The sequence below is a fragment of the Microcaecilia unicolor genome, chromosome 5 (assembly GCF_901765095.1).
Source record: "Microcaecilia unicolor chromosome 5, aMicUni1.1, whole genome shotgun sequence".
Taxonomy (NCBI): domain Eukaryota; kingdom Metazoa; phylum Chordata; class Amphibia; order Gymnophiona; family Siphonopidae; genus Microcaecilia; species Microcaecilia unicolor.
Genome location: NC_044035.1, coordinates 98,960,240 through 98,987,604, shown reverse-complemented (window position 1 = coordinate 98,987,604; position 27,365 = coordinate 98,960,240). Strand labels below are relative to the sequence as shown.

The 27,365-nt window shown below is 40.0% G+C and overlaps 1 protein-coding gene across 1 annotated transcript in view; it reads left to right on the top strand.

Moving 5' to 3' along the window:
- The window catches only part of JMJD1C (jumonji domain containing 1C), a 673,912-nt gene that overhangs the window by 606,167 nt on the left and 40,380 nt on the right, over window positions 1-27,365 (top strand). Inside the window, exons 17-22 of the mRNA XM_030203125.1 lie at window positions 1,391-1,602; window positions 2,420-2,698; window positions 12,420-12,588; window positions 15,856-15,946; window positions 22,077-22,207; window positions 23,436-23,558. Of these exons, the coding sequence (XP_030058985.1) occupies window positions 1,391-1,602; window positions 2,420-2,698; window positions 12,420-12,588; window positions 15,856-15,946; window positions 22,077-22,207; window positions 23,436-23,558 (1,005 nt within the window). The remainder of the gene's footprint in view (window positions 1-1,390; window positions 1,603-2,419; window positions 2,699-12,419; window positions 12,589-15,855; window positions 15,947-22,076; window positions 22,208-23,435; window positions 23,559-27,365) is intronic.

Sequence of the window (27,365 nt, the reverse complement as noted above, 5' to 3'; positions counted from 1 at the left end):
TTTTTTTGAAGTTCCTCACATATTAGGTAGCATTCTTAACAGCTCTCACTTTTTCCAGAACAGTCAGCGAACTTCAAGTCCTTATGGCATACCCACCTTACACCAGGCTCTACCACAACAGGGTTGTGTTCCGAACCCACCCCAAATTTCTCTGTAAGGTGGTCTCAGAGTTCCAACTGAACAAATCCATTTTACTTGCTGTTTTCTTCACATTCTCATCCTGGAGAAACAACACTGCATATCTTAGACTGCAAACATGCTCTGGTGTATTACCTGAAGCGTACAGACCTCATAGGAAGGCCTCCCAGGCTTTTGTATCCCTTGACTTTAACAGATTAGGGATTCCCATCACCAAATGTACTATATCTACTTGGCTGGCTGACTGTATCTCCTACACATATACTCAGGTTAGGCTGACCCATCATGGCTGGATCACTGCCCACAATGTGAGAGCCATGGCAACTTCAGTAGCCCATTTCTGCTGTGCCTCCATTGAAGACATTTGCAAAGTGGTTACGTGGTCTTCTATCCACATCTTCACTGCTCACTACTGTCTCAAGCAGCATTCTAAGTGGGATTAGCCGGTTTGGACAAGCAGTCCTTCAAAATCTTTTTACTACTAAAAAGTCAACTTTGCCCTCTGGCCCCTTTTTTTTTCCACCAGGCTCACTATCGACTAAGTTGCAGAATTCATTTATCTTGTGAGCCTGGTAGCTAGTGCGTCCCATATGTGAGAATATTATGCCTTGTCCTCAGAGAAAGCTAAGTTATTTACCTGTAGCAAGTGTTCTCCGAAAACTGCAGCATATATTCTCACATCTCTCTCGCTTCCCCTTGGAATTGTCTTCTTAGCTTTTGTACTGTACTGCTTGTCCTTCGCTTGAGTGTCAGGCGGGAAGACACCAGCACACATGAGGTGGGGGCACTGTCTCAAAGATTTAAAGTGACAGTGCACTTCACAGTATTCTGCACCGGGCTCTGTGGATGATGTCTCCCATATGTAAGAATATATGCCTGCTGTCCTCAGAGAACACCTACTACAGTTAAGTAACTTAGCTTTAGTGTTTAAACTTTTAGCCAATTGAGATAATTTGCCAACCATCCACAATCATTATTCAATCTTTGTAACAGTTATATTTTAAGAAGCATAGAATGAGTGTGTAATGTGTGTAATTAATCTTTGTTTTTAGTGTTCACCTTTTATATAACATTTGAGAGAGTCTTTGCAGCTGAAATGCTGTCAGATGTTTTCGCTGAAAGTCTTTAGAAAGGTCTGTTTGTTGTTTTCTGAAGCGGTGATGCATTGAGGTTTGTCACTTCAAAATGTTTGTCATTTTTTCAGTTTTATAATGCCTTCATATGCAAACATTAAAAATTGTTTTTATTGCAGAAAACAAAGAATGCCCACTTGGAAAGCATGTCAAAGAAGAGAAAGACCAAAACAGTTCAGAGTCATTGAATTGCAAAACATCTCCTCTTATTTCTCAGAATGAGCAGGGTTCAACACTGCGAGATTTGCTGACCACAACAGCTGGCAAACTACGGCTGGGTTGTACAGATGCTGGCATTGCCTTTGCTCCTGTTTACTCTGCAGGAACTCCAGTGAGTGTAACCAGTGTTTGAATGTAGAAAATAGAACAGCATTTATTTTAGAGTCTATTTAGTGGCATGCACTTGTGGTCAGTTTCAGATGGTTTTGATTTTTCTGTGGAGGAGAATATGAAAATGAGCAGATCTTGCATATCCATACTTTATCTTTGTGAGTCACTTGTATTCTAACTATTGAATGGCTGGCTAATTTTGTAAGTTGCTGCTGAAGATGATAGCTCATCAAGATAAAATTCACAACTGTAAAAATCTAAGTGGATTAATGTTTTGGGGTTTTTTTTTGTCCTTCATATGACTTCTTTCTGTGGACCAGGTTAATCTCTTGTCATAATTATCACCTGATACTTTTCACAATGACCTGTTTTCCTGTAGTTGAACCTTGCATTGACATGAGGATATACTTAATAGGTGAAAAAGGGGATTCACAGTCATGACTTCTTTGTTTTATTTTTTATGTCTCCTTTTTCCATCTGCGCAAAACTTCTATGGAACATAAATGGGTTTCCTTGAGACAAATTAAAAGTATTCACACTGTGTGGTTCAAAACCATCTGACCTAGTATTCCAAGCCTGAGGGACAGAAACCTGGCGCTTGAATTCTTTATGCCATCAACAAGAGACTTATTCATCTGTTTACTCTGTATACTAGTTGCCCAAATTAAGTTTAGTGATCATTTCTTGGATATTTAAGTATCTATGTGTATTTATATAATATGTGTGTATGCATATATATATATAAATTTAATGATACCTACTAATGTGTGTGTGATCTCAAAAGGAGAAATGTTTGAAATTTGTTGTTTGTATAACAGGGTGGGAAAACTGGAAAGACTGTGCCAAACATTCTTGACGACATCATTGCATCAGTTGTAGAAAACAAGATTCCAGCCACCAAACCATCAAAGACCAGTATAAAATTAGAGCTGAAGGAAGAAAGTAAAGATGGACAAAAGTCCATTGTGGAAGAGTGTGATAAAATGTACCATGATATTCCACATTCACAAATTTGTGATGGGCATGTTCTGTGGCTGAAAGACTACAAACACAGCAACAGTTGGAAGCTCTTCCAAGAATGTTGGAAACAAGGACAGGTTAGTTTCTAAGCAAGTGCACATACCTAGTTCTGAGTTGTGAAAATTGTCATTATAATGTGTACTGGTTAATTTATTTTAAACACCACTAGGGAAGGGAAGACATTGATCCATAGAAGTAATTAAACATACCTTTTCTATGCAGGTTTTCATCTATTAGCTGCTTTACAGAACTTGTAATAAACTTGCTGTCATCATCCAAGCAATTAGCATGGTTATTTATGAAAGGCTCTGAATTGATTGGCACTTTGTACTTCAATATTTGTGTGAACTGTAATTAGACTTTGATATTTGTAAACATTAGAGCCGCATTTAGCAGTTTTTCCATAGTTCACTTTATTTTATACTAGTGATGTGAAGTATTTATTTTAACATTTCCTTATCATTCTCACTAGACAGTTCAAAACTAATGGGTTGTGTCCTTAGCAGATGGAGACAAAGACCAGTTGCATGCCTATCTACCAGCAGAATGAGACAGACCATTTGCTCTGGAGGTCTACCTGACAAAGGGCACCATGCAGCCCAAGCTCAGCCTTGTATATCTTATTTAATAAACCATAAACCATTTTTCTGTGTCCTCAGCAGATGGTGACAGGCTGAACATGCAGTTCTTCTTCAGCTGTATTTGATATACTGCTAATACATACAAAGACCTTGAAGCAGTTTACAAAGTCAAAATAAAAAGTTTCAGGGGAAGCACACAGAAGAAACAGCCTAAAAACAGAACAAAAGAAGAAAATAAAATGAGGGATACATGAGGGAAAACATAAGTTGGGGGGGGGGGGGCAATATTCCAATCTCTTAAGGGGAGTCGGGGAGACAAAGGAATGGATCAACAAAGAGGAAAAAGCAAGGTAAAGAAGGCAACATCCCAAAAAGAAGACTAGTGTGGCCAGTTCCTGGACCAACTGGAGAACTGGTTTTGAGTTGAGCCGAAGGAGACAAGCCCAACAAGGTGACCAGAATTGTACCTGCTGCTGTCTCACTTAAATGCTCCAGCTTAATCCAGTCCTGTGCAAGCTTTCCTCCTCTTCAATGTTTTATTAAACAGATCTCTAAGAGGACCTGCCAGAACCTCTTTGAGTTCCCTCAGTATCCTGGGATGTGTCTGATCCGGCCCCATAGTTCACTTTCAGTTTTTCAAGTTGTTCATAACCACTTTCTTCTGTGAATGATGCAATATCTATATTCCGTTCCCATATATACCTTTGTCATCTGACCCTGGTCCTTCTCCAGGGTATTCTTCCAAAAACACTGAGCAGAAGTATTTGTTTAACGTGTCGTTCTTACCTTACCACTCTCATAGTAGTTGTCTCAGCATCTTTCAGTCTGAAAATTTCATTTCCAGCCTTCCTCCTTTCCCTAATATATCTGAAAAGGTCTGGTCCACCTATCTTTACCTCTCTAGCCATGTTTCCACTGCCTATGCTTTTCCCAGCTATATTTCTTTCTTTGCATAATTGAGTTGTATCAGGTTTTCTTTTCTTTGTTCCTCCTTTTGCATTCTTCGTATTTCGTGAATGCTACCTCTTTTGCCTTTATTTTTTCAGCCACTTCTTTACAGAACCATATTGGTTTATTTTTTCCTTTCCTTTATTTGCTTTCCTTACATAAAGATCTATTGTCATTTTCATAGTTCCTTTCAGCTTGGAAAGACAATATTCAAGGAAGAAATTTCTGGAGAAAGGACCATGGTCAACTGACAGTTATATATAGGAATGTAGTAGAAATTGAACTGTTCACAGAAGAAAGTTTTTAGGACAAAGTTTTTCATTCTGTTCAGAAAGAATTACTCTTTTATTTTATTTTTTTGTCCTGCTGAAAATCTAGCAGATGAAATCGGGGTTCCAGCCATGACTCCAGGGTGGCTGAAAGAGCTGTAAATTCACAACCATTTAAAATGCCTTATGTCTAGACTCTGAACATAATCAGGTTTGACTGCAAGTAAGTGGCAGGATGTCTCTGTGAGCCTGAAAGAACTGCCTAAATTGCCTCAACAATCATCACTATGAAGTATAGAAAAACTCCTGCTAGTCTGGAAGAAAGAGAAAACATCTGTACAGTAGTCTGCTGACTCTGTGCACTCTGGTAGCTCCTCCTTTGCTGATTATTTACCCCATGTGCAGTGGCTTTCTTCAGCTACAAAGGAGTAATGCCAGAGATCTTACAAAATGGTGTGAGGAGTCTTAGAGGCATCTGGGTATAAGCCACATTTGTCATCTGCTCATTTATATCGGTATCTTCAGCACATTCGCACAGGTCTGGGTTTAAGGCATCCTTGAAAATCCTTTCTAAGGTGCTGGAGAAGCACGGGCATCTTGACACAAATTTATTTTATTGCACTATAAATGCAGCAAAGTGGTTTACAATTAAAAATTGTCCAGAGAGATTAAAAGAGGTTAAATGACACCTTGGGTTCTGTCCTTAAGCACAAAATAGTGCAGCCATCTCCTGTGCTATCTGAACTACCAGGTTCTTGACCTAACCATAATGCTGACTTCATCTCATTCTACTACTATGGGCACCAGCACAGATCATGACTTCCATACCAAGTATCTCTGTGCACCAGTAGCAAAGAAACAGCATAGTGTCATCTTGCTCTCTGACAGTAGTATAGGCGTACCCTACACAGCAATCAACAGTTGAACTCTCTGCTGGTGTCTATTTCAGTCCTTGTAATTTTGAGGTTGATAGCCAAGGCAAGGGCATAGTGAGCAGATTGCCATGTTGTAAACAAAAGGATCATGAGTGATTAATAAATCCCAATAAGTAAGGGGCCAAAAACGTATCTAAGTATGGACGGTTTTCAGAGTAAAGTGCTCTTTATGTAAGTATAACAGTCTTGAATCTGATTTTTAAATAGCCATCTTATGAGTCACATGGTTGAACCCAAGGGCATTTTAAAGAAGTTTGAAAGCTATATTATGTATCAGTTGTAAGTGCTCCAGAGAGAAAAATCCAATAGCACTGTAAAGGAAATTACAGTAGACAGTACTGCTGAGAATGAGATCATGTCTTAGAGCTCTGAGATCTTTGATAACCTGGATGTATGATAGAGCAGATCTGTCTGGAGGCCAAAAAAAGGATTTTCAGAAAGCAGAACTTTGACTGTGAAACATCAGCCTAAGACTGTAAAAGATTCCTGCAGTGAAATGAGAAGACCCTGGATAACAGGAGGCAGTTGGGATAATGCAATTTGAGTGCAGACCTGATGATTTCTGATTTAGCAGGATTAAACTTTAATCTATTCATGGCCAGTCAGTTAGCTACTACATCCAAGCATGAAGTTAGTTGAGAGGGGTCAGTATATACTACTTTATGATTATCATCAGAACAGTAAAAACTGTTGAAACCCAAACTTTGGGCTAATGTGGCTGAAGGTGCCAAAAATAAATTGGAAAATACTGGCAGCGGTACAGTACCCAGTGGCGCACACCACATGGCCAGTATAAAGTGCAAAAGGAAGAGGAGTAGTCAGCAGGAACACTGAAGGAACAATAGCTAAGGAAAGAGTTCAACCAGTTCAGTACTGTATCTTTGCCCAGGTCTGATTGGTGAAAGATTAGTAGTTATGGACAACAAGTCAAAAGCTGAACTAAGATCTAGGGAAACAATAATGGCAGATTTGTCTCTATCAAGATGGCAGCTAATCACATTCAACATAAATACAAAGATGGACTTGGTGACTAGGAGAAAATCATGCTTGCCTAGGATGGAAGAGCATTAGTGTTTTCAAGGAACCAGTGATGTTGGATGCGGATTACTTTCTTCAGGATTTTAGAAATGAAAGGAAGGGGAAACCTGACAAAAATTGGATAAGACTGAGGGGGGTCTTTGTTTAGATTTTAATAGGTACTAAAATCTAAAGATGGATCCCTTTGGTAATTCAAATCCTATATCACTCAATTGTTCAGCAACAGCACATCATCATCTTGGGCATCGAACTGCACACAGGGATCCACACTGTTGCTTATTTTATTTAATATGTACCTCAAAGCTTTAGCTGAGCTGCTTCAGTTGATGAACCCAAAATTCTGTATCTATGCTGATGATGTGCAGCTACTCATAGCAGCTGAACCAGATCTACCTGCAGGTTTGAGTAACTTGACTGTTTGACAGCTACTCAGGAATTGGCAAACAGCAACAAATTCTGCCTCAAGCCAAGATAAAGTTAAAAAACAAATTCTGTGGGTTCCTAATACCAAGTGAACTGGTACATGACTTCAAAATATTATTTGTGATGTATGAACTCCCCCTAAATTAACAGTATGTTGGCTACTACTTAACTCACTCACTCACTCTTATCTTGGAATTTCAAACAACCTATAAAAATGTTTGTCCCCTGTGGCAACTTTGAAAATCTGTCTCCATATATTGAAGTCTGGCCACAGTGGTCCATCCTGTCATAGGGTTATGACTGAACTACCGTAATGCCCTGTATATTGGTCAAATCAAAAAGAGGTTTGCACCAACTCCAACTTTCAGAATGCTGCAGCATGACTGATGGGAGAGCTTGCAAGTAGCATGACTACATCATGCCCTTCCTGCAAAAACAGCACTAGCTAACAGTACTTTACAGGGCTAAATTTAAAATTCTATCTTTGATTTTCACAGTCCTCAGACAAAATGGGCCAGAGCACCTAAAGAATAAGTTCACCTTCTACATGTCTTTTAGGCCTATAAGGTCCTCTCAAGAAGTATCACTATCTGTGTACCCTCATTAAAAGAAATCACAAGTAGCCTCCACATTCTGGAACTCTCTCCCAGAGGGGCTACACCTAACTTAAGGTTACCTCTGCTCCAGGAAGCAGTTGAAAACCTGGCTCCATTTCAAGCCTTTAATATATGTAGCAACTGACTATCCACTCATTCTGCATCTGGATGGAATAGCATTTCCTCATACCCTTTAATAAGACTAGTTCCTCATACATTATTTAACTTAACTACCCATCTGTTTATTCTAATGACTTTGTCCTACCCAACTTGTCCATCTATATATCTCTTGTCCCCTCAGCTGCCTGTTTACATGTTTCATTCTGTCATACTGACATTGTGAGCACATCTGTTATTTTATTATTCTGTGTGCATATTGTGAGCACTCTATAGTACTGGGACGAAGAAAGGGGGATGGCTGTTCCTTTAATCGTCAGCATCCTTCCTCATTCCGACCTGCTAAGCGAGCAGTTCGCCCTCTGGTGGCCACACCAGCGGTGAAATCTGTAGTTCAGGGGGGAAACTAAACTCCCCAGAAGCCATTGCAGGATCAGTTGGACTTGGGGGAGGGGGAAGTGAATGATTGGGAGATGAGTTCTGAGCCAGGGGATGAGGAACAGCTGAGGGAAATTAGGGAGGAGGAAGAGATGGAATGCAATAAAGAGGAAGTGGGGGAGGAAGATGGGGTAGAGTGTATGGGGGTGGCTGGTTTGGCTCTGTCTCGTGGGAAAAAGGTAAAAGCTTTTGTGGCCTCTGTATTGCCAAGACTGTGGATGTTGGGGGAGGCTAAAGTGAGCCAGTGGAGAGAAGGCTGATGGAAACAACTAACCCAGAAACTGTCTGCTGATAAAAGATAGTGCTGTGGGTGTTGGTAAGCAGAGTCAGCAACTGTCATGTGGAAAATAGGATTTAACTGTGCTGGAACTAAGGACTGTTATAATAAGCTGAATTATACATGCTGGAGGAGGGACTGAACTATTTTGGAAATGATGACTGCTAATGATAAGCTGAACTATCCATGCTGGAGGAATTGATTTAAGTCAAAACTAATACTGTGTTTGAAGAACTTGAACAATAAAGCCTAGCATTTTTCTACGAACTTTGAGTGTGTGAAAGTCTCTGGAAAGAGGGTAAAGAAAGAAACTAGGGGCTATACCGACTCTGATCAGTGGAGGGAGAGACCGAGTGGGAAGAAGCCGGTCTTAACTGTGAGGTGTACAGGAGAGCCCAGCACACGAGAGTCAGATGAAGCTAAGCAGGGACAGCCTTGGTTGCACCTGGAAGGGTGACCCGGTTACAATATTCAGGTGTGTTTCAATTTTTTTTTTTAGATTTTGCTCACACCTTTTTCAGTAGTAACTCAAAGTAAGTTACAACTGGATATTTTTTTGTGTGTGTAGTCATTGTGTTTATCATTTCTGCTGTTTGAATGTTCTAATGTGTGTCTATTCAGATATTTCATTTGTGTTGTATGCATATGGTTTCCATGCTGCAAGCCTTTGTTCTCTCTTAAATCTTTACCTTACTTACTAATATTCCTACTTCCTTTCTCAGGATCATTTCAAACAATATCTCTAATTTACTCCTTCTGTTGATGGGGGCTCTTTCCACCTTCAGCTGTGATTGAAACCTGAGCCGATTGAACTGTGGGTTTCTGAACCTATGAAGCACTGACTTATTTAAACATTTGCTTTTAGAACCACACCAGCCAACAGCTGACATTTGAACAGCATAGATATAGAGCCTCATGGTTACAACTGCTCAGATTTCAACTGTGTGAGCCCACAGGAAAGAAGAGGTGTTATGCCAATGGCAGAAACAGCTGGATCAGGTTAAATATACTTGCATGATCGATGTGGGAAAAGGGGAGTAACATAGTAGATGATGGCAGAAAAAGACCTGCACGGTCCATCCAGTCTCCCCATCAAGATAAACTCATATGTGCTACTTTTTGTGTATACCTCAGGGCACAGACCGTATAAGTCTACCCAGCACCATCCCCGCCACCGGCTCTGCCACCCAATCTCGGCATACTGCTCTTGCATTGCTGGCACTCGTCATGGATTAGTTGTTCTTGTAGTTGGCCAGCATTTCCCTTTGGTCACTGGAGTCTATGGCCAAAGCTGTATGGTAGCTATAGCAGTGCAGCCCAGCACCAAATTAGCAATCCCTTCAGCCACAGCTGTGCACCCAGTTCAGTACTAACAATTTAAAGAAAAAGAAAAGCCACAGCACAGCACCAAACTCAGGGTCCCCTTTACTACAACCCCAGCTCTGCACTCATTCCCCATGGGAGCACCAATTCACTGTGTAGCCATTTGAATCAAAACAAAAGTGAGTGCGGCGAGGCCATAAAGTTAAAAGTACCAGTGGTTAACATAAGATCTGCCCTGCTGTTAGGAGGATCAGTTTGTGTTGCTTACTGATTGAAATCAAGTGTGCCCATCAGGCAATTGTTTAACAGGTTTTCCAGTTATAATTGAAAATCTGGAGTCCTCATTACAACTATTACAGGTTTTTGAGACTGGGAAATTTTGTGACTTAAAGCTTGCAAGATAGATTGTGGGTAATTGATAATGGAGTTTCAACACAGAATTTATCTTCTCTTTTTAAATCTGAGGTATTTGATATTTACAATGTTTTTAAAGGAGCTCTGTATATGAAAATGTCAAAAGGCTTGATTTGGTCTTAGAGGTTGGTTATTGTAGGAGAAGTAGGCAGAAAAACCTCTCTCCTGCCTTTCTTCCAAAGTATACATTTTGAGATCTTTGTCTATCCCCATACTCTTTATGATGAAGGCCACGGGCCATTTTAGTAGCCACCCTCTGTACCAACTCCATCCTGTTTATATCTTTTTGAAGGTGTGATCTCCAGAATTGTACACAATATTTTAAATGAAGTCTCACTAGAGTCTTATACAGGAGCATCATTGCCTCCTTTTTCCTATTAGCCATTCCTTTCCCTATGTACCCAAGCATTCTTTTAGTTTTTACTGTTGTCTTTTCTACCTGTTTGACCACCTTTAGATCATCACATGCAATCCACACCCAAGTTCTGTTTCTGTACTGACATTCCTCAGGAACAGAATAAGTACCTGTATATAATATGTAAACTGCTTTGATGGTAACTACAGAAAGATGGAATATCAAATCCCATCCCCTTTGTAAGCTCTTAAGGACACGTATTTAAGTACTTATCAGTATTTTTATAAAGCTAAGTATTATTACTCTTGTACCAGTATGTAATGCTAGACTATTATGTAGTACACCATTAGAAAGAGGCTCATGTTAATTTTTTTCACCATCTTTTCATGGCAGTGCACAGCACTGGGAAAGGTGATAGGGTGAACCCTAGACCTCACACCACACCACCATCACCTATGGGCATGATTCAGGATTCATATGGTATCCATGTATTGAAGAGAATAATGATTTGTGGCTCTCTACTAAAGATTGGCTTTTCAATGACTGAATTATAGAGGAAAGAAAATGAGGGACTGAAAATGGTGGAATGCCTTGTAGTTAGGGCAGTTTTCAAATGCACCTTCTTGGGTGAACCTGTTCATAAAGGCAGTTAATAAATCCCCCCAAAATAACATTGAACTTTACAGACCAGGCAGAGACATTTTCTATTATTTCCTTCAGGTAAGACTGGCTTCCTTCCGCTACTTGAAGAGACATTCAAGGTGGTGGCATAGGACTGCACACTACCATGTTAGACTTAGCAAAAGGTTAGAGCCCTGCCAGAGAGAGAATTTATTTGTTATGTTAAACTTAGTAATTTTACCCTTTTATTTTTGTTACATTTGTACCCTGCGCTTTCCCACTCATAGCAGGCTCAATGCGGCTTACATGGGGCAATGGAGGGTTAAGTGACTTGCCCAGAGTCATAAGGAGCTGCCTGTGCCTGAAGTGGGAATCGAACTCAGTTCCTAGGACCAAAGTCCACCACCCTAACCACTAGGCCACTCCTCCACTCAGAGGCTTGATAGCAGTAAACTGTATGGGAAGCATGTTGAGAAGTAAAACTTTTGTTGGGGGGAGGGTAGAAATTTGCTTGCTAAATGTGTTTTCAGTAAATCTGTTTATAAATCATACCTGGTTGCTCTAGTGTATCATTTGAATATTTGAATATTATCCTCATACAGTTTAGCAAGTTGGCTACTATGGTAAGCATTTTCTTCATTCAAATAATGGGAAATAACTTGAAAGTAATTGAATTAGATATAGCCTCTGGTATATGATAGCATTCTTTCAGTGAACAAATCCCAAAGTTAGATCAAGTAAAAGAGTGACAGACAATGGGTGTTGCATTGTCAGTTATTAAATCTCTAAAGAAGAAACATCTGAGAAGGTTTTACTGTGAGAATCACAGAACCTTCACCAAGGTCAGAATTTTTGCATGTGTACTTCAAGCTAAATACAGTTTCTGGAACTTTTTTTTTTTTTAATTTGTGAATTTGCAACTTAACAAGTATACACACTTGTTAGAAATAGCATATTAGAAACATTATAGCAGGAGAAAATCATAGTAATGATATTGAATCCTTCCTCAGACCACAAGAAGAAAAAGTAAGTACAAGGAGAGTGGTCATAAAGATAACATGATCTTTCAGGAAATAAAGGAAAAGAGGCAAAGGCCCAGCCTAATTACCCACAAACCCTACTACATTCAGCCATCTGTGATGAAATACCACTTCTGGATAGACCTCTCTTGAGTAGCTATAGTAACATCAGGAAAGACCCCACAGCCTTTGACCACAAAATAATGATTGTGAATTCTTAAAATACAAATCTCAAAACCGCATTTAGGTGTTGCTCAAAGACAAATGAAACCAATAAGGTAGCTCTGGTGGTAACATCTGAAAGTGAGTCCTCCAATATTACAGATGTGTGTTTAAGATAATTGTTTTCACCATCCAGGAATTGCATTTGATCTTGTTCTTCTGAAGTAACCCCTGAGGGTTTAATAGGCAAATAATATGCTTTCTGGAAATTTCTTTCTCTAGACTGTGTTGGTATCCAGCACACACAAGAAAATGAATCTCAATCTTTGGAAAGCAGAATATGTTAGCCAAGATTTTGGAGATCAGCAAGGAGATCTGCTGAACTGTAAAGAGGGCACTGTGTCAACTACCAACCTGGGAGAATTCTGGGATGGATTTGAAGATGTGTCAAGTAGGTTGATACTCATAATTTTTATATATAGTAATGGTACATTATCAGATGCTTGTCTTTTATGATGCAAATCAGTAAAAGTAACAAGTTGTCTTCCGCTTTGCATCTGAAGTTCTAAAAATATTAAAAATTTAATAACATGCTCTGCAATCATAGCATTGCTTTTGTGATATAAAGTAGTGTGTGATAAGTTGTAGGTGATACCAACATACTTATTCATTTTCTTAAAATGTGCCCCTTTCAGTAGTGTAGTCCTTTCAGATGACCTAGATTAAAACAGTTTACACTTACTATGTTCAAGTATATTGTGATTTATAGAACTAGATTTATAGATTGATAGTACATAAGTATTGCCATACTGGGACAGACCAAAGGTCCATCAAGCCCAGCATCCTGTTTCCAACAGTGGCCAATCCAGGTCACAAATACCTGGCAAGATCCCAAAAAAAGTACAAAACATTTTATGCTGCTTATCCCAGAAATATTTTCCCCAAGTCCAATTTAATAATGGTCTATGGACTTTTCCTTTAGGAAGCCATCCAAACCTTTTCAAACTCTGCTAAGCTAACTGCCTTTACCACATTTTCTGGCACCAAATTCCAGAGTTGAATTACACGTTGAACGAAGAAACGTTTCTCTAGATTCGTTTTAAATTTACTACTTTGTAGCTTCATTGCTGGCCCCTTAGTCCTAGTATTTTTGGAAAGCGTTAACAGACGCTTCACGTCTACCCGTTCCACTCCACTCATTATTTTATAGACCTCTATCATATCTCCCCTCAGCCGTCTTTTCTCCAAGCTGAAGAGCCCCAGCTGCTTTAGCATTTCCTCATAGATGCAGCGACCAGAATTGAACACAATATTCGAGGTGCGGTTGCACCAAGGAGCGATACAAAGATATTATAACATCCTCATTTTTGTTTTCCATTCCTTTCCTAATAATACCTAACATTCTATTTGCTTTGTTAGCCGCCGCAGCACACTGAGCAGAAGGTTTCAACGTATCATCAATGATGACACCCAGATCCCTTTTTTGGTCTGTGACTCCTAACGTGGAACCTTGCATGACGTAGCTATAATTCGGGTTCCTCTTTCCCACATGCATCACTTTGCACTTGCTCACATTAAACGGCATCTGCCATTTAGACGCCAAGTCTCACATGATAACATGTTGTGGGAGTCTACCTATATAATCTGGAAGGGAGTACTGAGAGCAAAAATTGTTTCTGCTGCTGAGTGAAAGGAATTTGTTTATATTGCTTTGCTGGAAAATGTTTTTCACTTAAAGTTTGGAAGATAGAGAAACTGAGAGTAAAATGATTAATTTTTCGTTAAAATTATGTTAAAAGAAATACAAGTTAGGTTATTTCTGTTTTAATTGCTTTAAAAGAAATAGTTATTTCATTGTCTTCCCTCACCTTTCTCTCTGGCCTGCACTGTTAAGGTCCCCAAAGAGAGAGTACACTTTAAACTAGATCATTGAAAGAAAGCAGACAGTTGGTGAGGAGCACATCATTTACTCTGAACTGGCAAAAGGCTGAATTTAGACTATTCTGATAAAGGGGGGTTGTGGTATAGATTAAAGTAGCTCAGGTGCATTTAATTAAGGCAGAAGTGATTTCTAGATAACTCCAGTAGTTTGCTACACAAGCTGTCAATACTAATAAAATTCATATTTTAAAATATCTGTATGTGAATGCCAAATTAAAAAAAAAATCAGAGAGCTAGAATATGTGGTGCTAATGATAGGCATCTCAGAGACCTGGTGGAAGGAGAACAACCAATGGAGCACCTTTATACCAAGATAAAAAATTATATCAAAATGACAAGTTGGATCAAATTGGTGGACGGGTGCGTAATGTTAAGGATGGAACAGAGTCCAGCAGAATAAATCTTGTGGGAAACAAAATATAATATGAAATACTATGGATAGAAATTCAGTGTTTGGGGGAATATTACTATCCACTTGGACAGGATGAAAAAAACAGTGAAAAACTAATAAATTAAAGCTAACAAATTTAGTAACGTGATAATTGGAGGAGTGGCCTAGTGTTTAGAGCACCGGTCTTGTAATCCAGAGGTGGCCGGTTCAAATCCCACTGCTGCTCCTTGTGATCTTGGGCAAGTCACCTAACCCTCCATCGCCCCAGATACAAACTGATTGTGAGCCCTCCTGGGACAGAGAATTATCCAGAGTACCTGAATGTAACTCACTACTGAAAAAGTTGTGAGCAAAATCTAAATAAATAAAATAAATAAATAATGGGAGATTTGAGTCATTCCAGTATTGGTTAAATGTCTCATCGAAGTCATGCAAGGGAAGTAATGTTTCTAGATGCCATAAATAACTGCTTCATAGAGCAGCTGGTCCTGGAACCAGAAGCAAGGAGAAAGTAACATAGTAAATGACGGCAGATAAAGACCTGAACAGTCCATCCAGTCTGCCCAAAAAGATAAACTCATTTTACATGGTATGTGATACTTTATATGTATACCAACGTTGACCACGGTCACAAATAACGGAGGAGCCCTAGAGAAGAGTAGTACCTCTCAAACTAAGTACCTTCTCTTTTTTGCCAACATAAGAAAAAGCTCAAAAAACTAGCAAGCTTTTCAGATAGGAGTTTTGATAAGAAGGCAAGTTAAGAACAGTGGGGGTTTTTGTCGATGATGAAGTCGTCCTAGCCCTTTACCCGCATTGTTAGTGGGATAAAGGTGCTTCTCGATAGACTCACGTAGTAGCTTACTTTATGACTTGTTTCCAATCATTATACTAAAAGAGTTCTCTTGGATAAGGAAACTCGTCCCCTTAAATTACTTTAGCTGTTAATATAGTCATAACATAAACCACAGTTTGCACAAAAGATTAAATGGTTTAATATCCCATAAAATATCAAAAAGATGTGCCAATACAGTACTCCAAAATAACAGAGAAGTGATCCATAATGATTTCATACTCTGTTATGACTGCCTTAGTGATGTTCAGAAGAGGTTTGGATAAGTTCTTGGAAGAAAATACATTTTAAAATTATTAGGGTGATAGAGTTGAGAAAGCCATTGCTTATCCCTTAAAATGAGAGATTTCAAATTTGATCTACTTTTTGGGATCTGCTAGGTGCTTATTATCTGGTCTGGCTACTATCTGAGGCAGGATTCTGGGCTTGATGGACCTTTGTCTGACTCAGCATGGCTCATCTTGTGTTCTTATGTTAAAAGCATCTCTCCCTTTTTAAATTATACTTTCTGTGTATGCTTGTGTTCTTTATAGAACGACAAAAACTAAAGAACGGAGAAGCTGTTGTGTTGAAATTGAAAGACCAGCCTTCAGGTGATGACTTCAAGAATATGATGCCTGCTAGGTATGTATAAAAAAAAAAAGTGTAATCAACTGATCATTGCATGTTAATTACAAATCTGCATAAGGTTTTGATCACTGCTTCCCAGACTTGGGTTGGGACCTCAAGTGGTATCGCATCATTAGATGGGGTCCCAGAAACAGGGTTGTTCTCCCTTATTCTGGACCTCAACTGTCATTTATGCCCAGTAGTGGCATTCAACATGAGGCCTGTGAGTTAGTGTCCACTATTCCCGTGTGTTTCCTACTAGAGACTGGAAACACATGCTGACCGCTGCTACTATTGCTACCACTGCTACTGGTATTGCCTTTATGCTTGGATAAGTGGGGGCAGAAAGAAGTGATGCCAGAAAGGAGGTGTGATACTGTGTTTTCATCATATCTGGGCTCACCTGAATTTTTAAGTGATAAAATGTCATATTGGATGAAAATTTGGGAAAGCAACGTTTTGACCAATATATGTTCTATGCATTAATATTTTTAAAGACAGAAAAAAGTGTGTAAAAGTAATGATAATTTTGAGAGAGGCCTGTTTTGACTGGATCTAAGTTTTAAAACATATTTATTTCTTACTTGATAGCCAGCCCATAATCCAGTGGACATCATCTAAGTAGTTTACAAACAAACCAAAAACGACAACCAGAACATTGACTTACTGTAGTTGGAAGACATAACTAATACGCTATTAGCTTGAGAAGGTAATACAGGGAAGGGGGTTGAGGATGGCGGGGAGTGAGTGAGTAACAATAAGTACCTGGAACAATGAGGGATACTGAGGAGTACATAAGGAGGAAAGGCTGATAGTAGGGAAGAAGCTTGCAGAATTTAAGAACTCATTGAAAAGGCTGAGGAAAAATGCCAGGTTTTGAAAGTACTTTTAAACTCAGTGAAGGAGGATTCTAAATGAAGAGCAAGTGGCGAGAAGTTCCAGATGGAGACACCAAGCTGAAGGCCTTATTTCAGGTGTCGTGCAGTTAGTTTTGCTATGAACAGAACAACCATAAAGTTGACTTGGGAAGAGTGGAGGGGAACAGCAGTAATTGATGAGGAACAAGAAAAAGAGCTAGGTAAAGAGAGAGATTCCTGTATAGTGTACATGATGAGTGAAGATAAGACGTTTAAACTGGATCCTGCTGCCATCTGGGGACTGTGACTGAGAGATAACTTAGTGGTTAGAACAGTGGGTTGACAACCAAGGAAGCCATGGTTCAAATTCCACTGCTGTTTCTTGTGATCTTGGGCATGTCCTTTAACTTTCCATTGCAGTAGGTACAAACTTAGGGACCAATGCAGAAAGCTTGCATTACAGCTGTGTACCGGTGGCTGAGCACATGGCTTCCAATGCAAAAGTTATGCCCAATTCTTGCTCTTAAGTGCCATAAGCTAATTGTATGCAAATTTGACGCACACAAAACTTGTGCACTAACCAGAGCAAGTACACCAGATTCATATGCACAGGGGTCTACTCCAGTGGTTCTCAATCTTTTTTTCAGTCGGGGGACACACCTGACAGATGATATCATATACGTGATATACTGCATACATAACCTTCACAGACCTTTGCTCTGATAAAGTATAGCAATTATGAATTAAATGTAAACTTGCTCTGCATCCACAAATACCCTATTGCCCCCCCCCCCCCCCAAAAACAGGCGCAGATCATAACTAGCATGTTTTTTTTTCCATGGAAGTTACCATACAAAAAAAAAACAACTATAATTCTCATGTTATTGGATTGTAAAAGCAACATGAATCTCTCCTGAAAAAATTCTAACTCAAAATACATGTAGCAAATCTACTATACAACTGCAGCACTAATTCCTGTGATTCAAACATGAACCTTACCTAAGAACAGGCAGCAATACAAATATTACACGGGCCCTAGAACACCAGTACACCTACTACAAGTAAAACAACAAATGTGACTGCTACAGAGTTCTACACAGAAACTACATGCAAGCAGAATACTACACTTCAGTCACACGCAAAAACACAGACAAATCCTCACCAATTGCAGAACAAGGGATCACAACTTAGAAATACAAAAATAGAACTGGGAAACCCCAAGAAGTCTAACTATGCATGTACTGTTTCATAGAAGAAATAAAAACAGAAATGCATTTCCTCTTCTACTGAACAAAATACAAAGACATCCATGTTGCATGTTTCCTACAGCTAACATATTCTACCTAAAAAATTTAAAATAACACTTTGTCTACCTTTGTTGTCTGGGCATTTCATTTTTCGTAGCATGTTGGTCCCAATTTCTCTTTTCTGCTGTCTGTCCAGTGGGTGCCATCCATTTCTCCTTTCTCCACTTTCCTCCTATCTTCTTCCATTTCTTCAATACATCTGTCTCTGACATATTTACTTTCTCTTTTTTATGTCTGCCTACTCAGATTTCCCCCTCTCACTCTTCAGTCCTCCAGCTATATTTCACTTACCTATCAACTTCCCATCTCCTTCTCTCATCCCCTAGCTCTCCTGACACACTCATTCCCTAGCCTCCTATTCCTTTCTCTTTCACTCACTCCCTATTACCATACCTCTGCACTCTGTACTCACCATCCTTCTGTCACTCATATCCTTGGGAATTCCCATGGACTCTCCCACATACTTCCACCATAACAAGCATCTCTCCTCCATTCTCCTTCCCACATTCTTGTAGCCTAGCATTTCCTCTTTCATTCTTCACCCACACTTGTAGCCTAGCATCTCCCTGTCCCTCTTTCTCTTTTCTACCCCTATGGTCCAGCATTTTCCTGTTCCCCTCTGCCTTCCCCTACACTGCTGTGGTGCCACAGCTCTGTGTCCCCTCTCTCTCCTCTTTCACCCCTATGTTGTCCCCCTCTCTCTACCTGCCCCCCTATCCCCCCCCCCCCAAAAAAAAAAATAGCACAGCTTTAATGTTCAACAAGGCTATAGCTTGGAGGAGAGAGCGACTGCAGGAAACACAGCCTAGCAGCAGAGTACATAGCTATGCAAACTCTGATGCTGCTATGTTCCTTCCTGGGTTGTATATGCAGCAAAAAGTGCACTGAAAGTGAAAGCCTATTAAAGTGCTGATTACCACCTACACAACCCAGGAAGAAGCATGACATCAGAGTTTGTGCAGCTTGTGGGTCCAGTGTCTGTCTCCCTCTTCTCTCCATCCTTATCCCCCACAATCCAGGATCTCTACCTTGCTCACTTTTTGCTCCCTCCCTCCTTCCACAGCCTGGAGGCTCTCCCTCCCTCCAGTCTGGTATCTCACCCTTCACAGGTCTAGGATCTTTCCTGTACCTCTCCAACCCTTGCCTCCAGCTCTCTCAGCCCCCTTCCCCCTCCACCCCCAAGGCAGGACTTGGTCCTCATCTTCCCTCAGTCCCACCCCCGTCTCCCGTTACTCCTGCACTTCAGCCACACACACCTTTGTGGATCCAAATCCCCCCCCCCCCCCCCCCACACACACACACATAGCTTTAGCACCTCAGCTCCCCCCACGGATTCAGAACCTCACCCTTTTCTAACCACAAGCCCCCCCACAACTCCAACGCCTCTCCTTGGCCAGCCCCCTCCTCCAGTGGTCAAACCTCTTCTCTTTGCCAGCAACGGCAGTCATAGCGAACTGCCTGGGCCAACCCGGAAGAAAATGAATGTGGAAAAAAGCACGCAGCTTTATGTGCCGGCTCCGTGACACACCACCCAGGTGCTTGCGACACGCTAGTGTGTTGCAACACACTGGTTGAGAACCACTCGTCTACACTAAGGGCAGCTAGTACTGTGTGCACATTGCTATATTATCTGCACATATGTTGGAATGTTGTTCTGCACATAAATATTGGCATTATAAGTGTTTTTTGCATCAAATGTTTGTGATGACACTATGCAGAGAAAAACATTCCAGCACTTTTCTGCTCAGACTCGTGTTTCTGTCAGACATTTGGGTTTCTGCCAGAAGCTTGTGACCTGGATTGGTCACTGTTGGAAGCAGGATACTGGGCTGGATGGACCATTGATCTAACCCAGTATGGCTATTCTTATGTTCTTATGACTTGTTCTTCATGAAAGCCATGAAAAAAGTTGTAGATAAGACATTAAGGAGTTTAATAGACTTATGTTAAATAGTAACTTATGTAACTTTGTAAGTCTATGTGCTTTGAAAATGAGCCTCCATATTCTGAAAGATGCTACTGCAGAATAATGAGCTAACCCCTCTATACCTTTCAGACCTGGCATTCAGGTTCCTTTATTGTGTTTTCCTTGAGTCTCGATGCTCAGAAGCAAATGCGGGCACTAGAGGCTATTAGCATTGGACTAATGCCTGCGTTTGCTACTGCAGAATGTTCAGAGCCGGTGAGTGTGTGAAATAATAATCTTACTGGTTCTGAGTGCAATGCGCATGCAAATGCATGCTAAACAGGGTTTATTAGTATTCTTCCCCAATGCTCAGCGGGCAGTGTGCCAAACAAGGGCACTGCTCCTGGTCAAACCCTACCTCAGCTCTGAGCTGGTGTTAGGGTTTGCCAGGGCATTGTGGAGAAATGGAGAGACCCTATTCAGTATGCATTTGCATGCTTCCAGGACCCCCCACTCCAGAAACACAAGGAGCTGGAGGTGTGATGGAGCTCCAGACCCTCCCCCCCTCTCCACTGACAATACCAAAAAACCTAGTGGTCCAATAAGACCCTTACTAGGTCCCCCACCCACCCAAGGGCTAGCCTGGTGGTCTGGTGATGGGCCCGCCACCCAAACTCTTCTAGCCCCCCCCCCCCATACCTCAAAATAGGAGGAGGGACTAGCACTCCCTCTCCTGCAGGCACTGTTCAGAACAATGCAGAGGTTCTGAGTATTGGCCCCATAGTCTTCTGTGCAGTTCTCTGCATCAAGGTGGCACTTAGCTTAATAATCTCATTACCATTGATTTTAATATACTGTATGCTGGTATCTAGTGCAAGGTTTTCACAAGGTTAGCTTCTGTGCAAAACCCTTTTCTGCAACATGTGGCCAGAAAATTAAGTCCAGTGCAACTAATATGGACTTAGTGGGTTTTGGAAATAAGCCCTTCAGTTCCTGCTGGTAGATTATTCCAGAAATAATAGCCCAGAAGTTTTGATTGCAGCAAGTCAAGATTTTTCTCCCCACAGAAAGACGCATGTTTGACTTTTGACTTTAAAAAGCATTTGTATATGAAAAGTAACTATGAATTCACTACACTGAGAGCTTTAATACAAATTTGCATTGCAGCTGTCTGTGTTGCCACGGCATGCTTGTCTTGCCGGTTTTGCTACTGCTGGCTCCTGTCCCAAGTGTACTTCAACAGCTGCATCTCGTGGACGTAGCTTTGGCAGTGCCCGGTTGTCTATTCTTTTAGACAGCATCTATTTGCTAAGATTTCAGATCTTTGGTCTGGTAAGCTGCAGTTGGTTCCCAAGGTGTTGTTTGAGTACCATATTAAGGTCCCGGCACCTAGTGGTATGCAAGGCTTTATGCGGCGGGCAGTGCTGATGGCTAAAAAGACTATATTGGTGGCATGGCTTTCCTCGGTACCACCAAACTTAAGTCTGGCGCAACATATGTATGTTCTTCATATGGAGTGCTTGGTGGAGCAGGATTTCAGCTCTCCATCTGGATTGTGATTTCAGCATATTTGGAAGCGCTTTTGGTCCACCTTTCATCCAAAAGCGCAAAGTTGTTTAAATATGTAGTTGGAGTACTGTGATATTTGCACGGGCTGCTGACTTTTGTAGAGGTTCTCTGGGGGAGGGGGGTGTTTGGGAAAGGAGGGTTATCAGAAAATGTAATAGGTTGGTGATGCTGTGTGCCAGTACTGTTTTTATAATACTGTTCTAAGTGGTTTTGTTTTGTAAGACCTAATGTTAACTGCTGTTTTTCTTTGAATATGTTGGGTATTCAACTCTAATTAAATTAGTTAAACATAACAAAGCATTTGCAAATGGAAGATGTCATCCTGTAAAGAGAATGTGACTGTTCTGTTATAGGAGTTAGTTCTTGAAGCGAAAAGGCTTTTTCCTGAGCCTTCAGAGTATTGTATGCACCAGTGTGATGTCTTTGCTCATCCATGCAGCATATACTTCCTCTGTATTCCATTTTACATGACGCTCTAATCTCATCTGGAAAGATTTTTTTTTCAGGTATGAAGACTTTTTTAAAAGTTTGCCATTGCCAGAATACTGCAACCCAGAAGGAAAATTGAACTTGGCTTCTCATTTTCCGGGATTTTTTGTACGTCCTGATTTGGGCCCCAGATTGTGTAGCGCATATGGCAAGTAATTTTTTAACATCTTTGATTCATAGCCATATTTTTGGACAGGGATGCATTTGAAATTTATGGGAGATTTATAATGTAAATAGGAAAGGAACAAGATGTGCCAATTATCTTAACATTTCAGATTTTCTTGGGAAATCACACCAGTCAACTTTGATTTGCATGTTCAATTTAGCACGAAAATTCTTGTGACTGCTGTAATTCAAATAATTACCGTATTTTTCGGACTATAAGACGCACCGGACCATAAGACGCACCTAGGTTTTAGAGGAGGGAAATAGGAAAAAAAAATTTTCTTTTTTCCCTCCTCTAAAACCTAGGTGCTCCGGTGCGTCTTGTCCGAGTTCGGGATTGCCCTTCCCCCGGCCCTGTCACCATTTCTCCCTACTCACGTCACGCAATCTTCCCTGGTGGTCTAGTGACGTCGGGGCAGGAAAGAGCCCCCTCTTTCCTGCCCAGCGCGCTGCTCTCCGTCCTCCTGTATGCTGCCTGACGGTCTTGGCGAGATTCAAAATGGCCGCCGAGAATTGAAGTCTCGGCGGCCATTTTGAATCTCGACGAGACCGTCAGGCTGCATACAGGAGGATGGAGAGCAGCGCGCTGGGCAGGAAAGAGGGGGCTCTTTCCTGCCCCGACGTCACTAGACCACCAGGGAAGATCGCGTGACGTGAGTAGGGAGAAGTGGTGACAGGGCCGGGGGGAGGGCGATCCCGAACTCGGGGGGAGGGCGGGAGGGAGGGAAATAAGACGCATCCCCCATTTTCCTCCCAAATTTGGGGGGAAAAAAGTGCGTCTTATAGTCCGAAAAATACGGTATATCCTTCAAGGTATGAATGTTTTGGCCTTGGGCCTACAAACAATTCTAATTTTTAGAACGACCACAACGAATATTCATTTAATTCGCAAATTTTGACTACCCTGAAAACCATACCTGGATTTAGTCAATACTACAGGTTTGCACCTCTTGCAAAGTATTAGATTGGTTTAATCTTACTTAAAATGAGAAGTATTTAAAAATGAATTTTCAGTATTTCTTGTTTTTGTATTAATGTTCAACTAGTTGAACAGTCTAACTCACTACTTATTCCAAAATACTTTTAAATTGCTGTCTAATTGGCTTTCAGTAAATAATTTATTGCTCCCATTGCTGTACAAATATAAAGACAACTGTACATAGTAGATGGCTAAGGATCTGTAAACTGAAGATGCTTGTTTTGACATTTAGGTGTGGTTGCAGCTAAGGATCATGAAGTAGGAACTACCAATCTACACATTGAAGTTTCTGACACCCTAAATGTTCTTGTGTATGTTGGAGTGGCAAAGGGGAACGGAGTCCTTTCAAAGACAGGTACTGTTAAGCAAACCATTAATGCTTAAGTAGATTGAATATATTTGTTTTAATCTGCAGCTATTTGAAAAAAAGTAATTGACTGGTGCAGGTTATTCAATAATATTAATAATAAGTGATAAATAGAAATGTCATCTTAGGCAATTTTTATTCTTTCCAGCCAAACTGAAGTTGGAAAGAATTACACAAAAGGGATTGACAATGTCTCTGTCTGGGGGACAAAATAAAATGGAATAGAATGAAACCTAACATATGAGAAAACCAGTAAAAAGATATGTCGGGTGTAAAGAGGACAGACTAAAATTGCTTCGCAAGAGATACACTGTTGAGCAACTGAAGGAGGCTTGGATACCTCAGTTACACGAATTAATAGGAAAGAATCTTGGTGATAAAGTGGGTTGGTGCTTCCCCATAGGTCCTACTCCATGTCCTGGTATACAGACTCTCTGGGGTCCTTTTACTAAGGTGCGCTAAAGGATTTAGCGTGCACTAAATGCTGCACAGCCCATTGTATACCTATAGGCTGCATGGCACTTAACACACTAATTTGGTACTGTGCGATAAATCTGTTAACACGCCTTAGTAAAAGGCCCCTCTGGGTCTTAAGAAGTGAGAGCTACTGCAAAAAGAAAGATGTTGGAAGAATTTGCCTGATATATTTATATAGTTGGCGTATAGTGCTGCATTGAGGAGGTATCAAGATGATATTGTAAAATCTAAGAGGCTTTTATGATTCACTGATTATCTCTTCACCAACTTCTAGTTTATTTGTAGTTTGTAACTTGTTGGCTGACAAATCTTTTAAGATGAACGGAATTAATGGTCAGTCTCTTGTACAAAATGATGCAAAAAATTGAAGGAATTATCTGGTATTTGGTTCTGTTAATTTGGAGATGGTTTCTAGCTGTGATTTATCCTCAGGGAGTCCTTCGAATATGTTAGTGAGGATGAGGTTTTGTGGGTAATTTTATCTCTTAGGAACAATTATAGTAATGTTGATCTGAATTCTATGGATGTTTTTAAGATGCTTAGAAATGACATTAATACAGTTGTCAAGACACAAAGAAAACCCCATTGTGTGAGTCAACACCTAACAGTTTATTAAACCATACTACGGATCCTTCGTATTGAACTCCAGTGATTCACATGGGTATAAAAGAGCCTGAGCAAAGACTGCCACAATTTAACCTGTATCCAGTCAGCTGTTCAGTCATAAGCTTCCAAAAAAAAAGAAAAAATTCTCCCTCTATATTTTTTTTAAAATAAATCCTTTATGCTCATAAAAGGCTTAGTAGTTCAACGTGCTCAAAAACAAATCACATACCAAAAGTCTTCAACAAAAATTTCTAATTATAGGAACCATTTATCTTAAACTCGTTAAAACAGCCCTGCTTCTGACGTGGCCAGCATTTACTTGAATGCAAACAGCATTCAGAGCCGCTGCTTCAGGGACAATTGTGGCTGTTTTAACACAGTCTAAAAATCACACATACAATGTCATTCAAATTTTGAATTTTCAAAGCTTACTCCATTTCAAAAAATAAACCAGTACACATCAAACTTAAAACCATACTGCTGTTATTTGAACTAATTCAAAAGTAATGCAAAGATTGTGGCTTTGATTAAAAGGACGCTAACAGAGTGGAGTAAACCAATTAAAAGCAGTCGCGTGGCTCTATGCTATTGATGATCAAAACATGTTTTGAAAGGTTACACAAAAACAGGAAGTGGAGAAGGAATAAACAGTCCAGAACACTTTTGATATTTGATTCATTTGAGGGGGTGGTTTTTGGGGTTTTTTTCTGTTGTTTTTTGGAAGCCTGTGTTGGAACAGCTGATCACTTAAAAAAAAAATTCTGTATTTTTATTGAGAAATTTTTTTTTGTTACATTTGTACCCCGCGCCTTCCCACTCATGGCAGGCTCAATGCGGCTTACATATTGTATACAGGTACTTGTACCTGGGGCAATGGAGGGTTAAGTGACTTGCCCAGAGTCACAAGGAGCTGCCTGTGCCTGAAGTGGGAATCAAACTCATTTCCCCAGGACCAAAGTCCACCACCCTAAACACTAGGCCACTCCTCCACAATGTAAAATAACAAACCGAATAAACAAGTGAACAGATCAAAACAATGCATGGGAAGTGTCATGCAATGATTATATAAATTAGTAAAAAAAAATTACAAAAAGGTGAAAGGTGTACATGATTGAGTGAAGTCAGATAGTAGGCGAGATGTAATTTTTTTAAGGTAGACCACTTTAAGGTAAATTGTTTTGAAATCTTAACTTTTCTAGCTATATACATTTCGTATCTATAAGTGATGCATGTTAAATTCCACCATTTGGCATAATTTACTTTGCCCATTTCCTTCCAAGAACTAATCTAATTTTTAGTGCAATAAAAAGTATAAAGTGAAGATTCTTTGAAGAAAAGGTACTTATAACAAATAGGATCTGAAATGTTAAGAATAATACTAATAATATTCCATACTGCTATCCAGTATTTGTGCACAAAAATACAGTCAAAAATGTATTTATACATACCAGGACATTGTTTACATGATAACAGTTCTTTGAAACGTGAAGGGTCAATGTAATTAGATTTTAGAGGTGTTCAAAAGGATCTATGGGCAAGAAAATACATCAGTTGAACCACAGAGGACGATCTAGATGATTTAAAGATGAAGTTCCAGAACATCTCCCAATCGGTGAAAAATTGAGCGATATCGTCTTCCCAAGTCTTTCGCTGCCCAAATTCATTTAGAAGGATTTAGACTTGTAAAAAGGTCATAACATTGGAATGCAGCATGTCCAGCAATGTGAAACGTAGCACAGAGAGTATATAAATCAGGTAGCTTCTGAAAATCTTTAAGGGAAAAATTACATTAATGTATTGCAAATCTAAGAGCCATTTAAAAAAATTGAGGCTTGCAAGTGAAATATGGATTGCATTTCTGTAAATGTTCTCCAGGCATTAGTCTTAGGATCAATAAAGGCTCCAATATCCCACTCTACTACTGCCATTTGAACCAAGATACTTGCTTCTTGTCTATGAGAATGCGAGGATTGTTCCAAATAGAATAAGGTTTTGGACCAAGGTGTTTTCAAAGTATTATCTAATTTTCTAAGTAAAATAGGTGGTTTGAATAATAGGGTTGTCAACTTCCTCGGGTGGGGAGAGCCATTCCAATCAGTCTAGATAAAGAATTTGAACTGAGAACGGAGGTCTCAAAAAACATCCATCGAGGAGAAGACAGAGGGTCCGACAAAGAAAGCCATGCCATACCTTGTCATAATAGGAAAGCTTTGTGATATAGTAACAAATACGGCAAGTTAACATCTCCTTGATTTTTAGGAACTTTCAATTTAGCTACACAGATGCTAGGAGGTTTGTTGTCCCAGAGGAAGTTGAAAAGTAGTTTCTCTAAAGATTTGTAAAAAGAAGCAGGAAATAAGATGGAAAACATGCTTAGAACATACGTAATTTTCAAACAGTCCAGCTTACTTCACCATGGTAGGTATTGGAGCTACTAAGGGGAGATAGTCTCTTTTACTTTAGATATGATCTTTTCAATGTTAATTTTTGAGGCATACATTAAGTCCCTGCCAAATTGAATTCTAAATATTTAATTGAAGATACCGCCTATTTTAAGGGAAAACCAGTAATGAAGAATCAAATGCAACGATCATTTCATGGCATTAATTCTGTCTTGTAATTAACTTTCTAACCAGACAGGGTAGAAAAATGAGAAATCAGCGTAATGAGTTCAGATAGTGATGATTGAGGATTGGGAGAGTCTTTTACAAA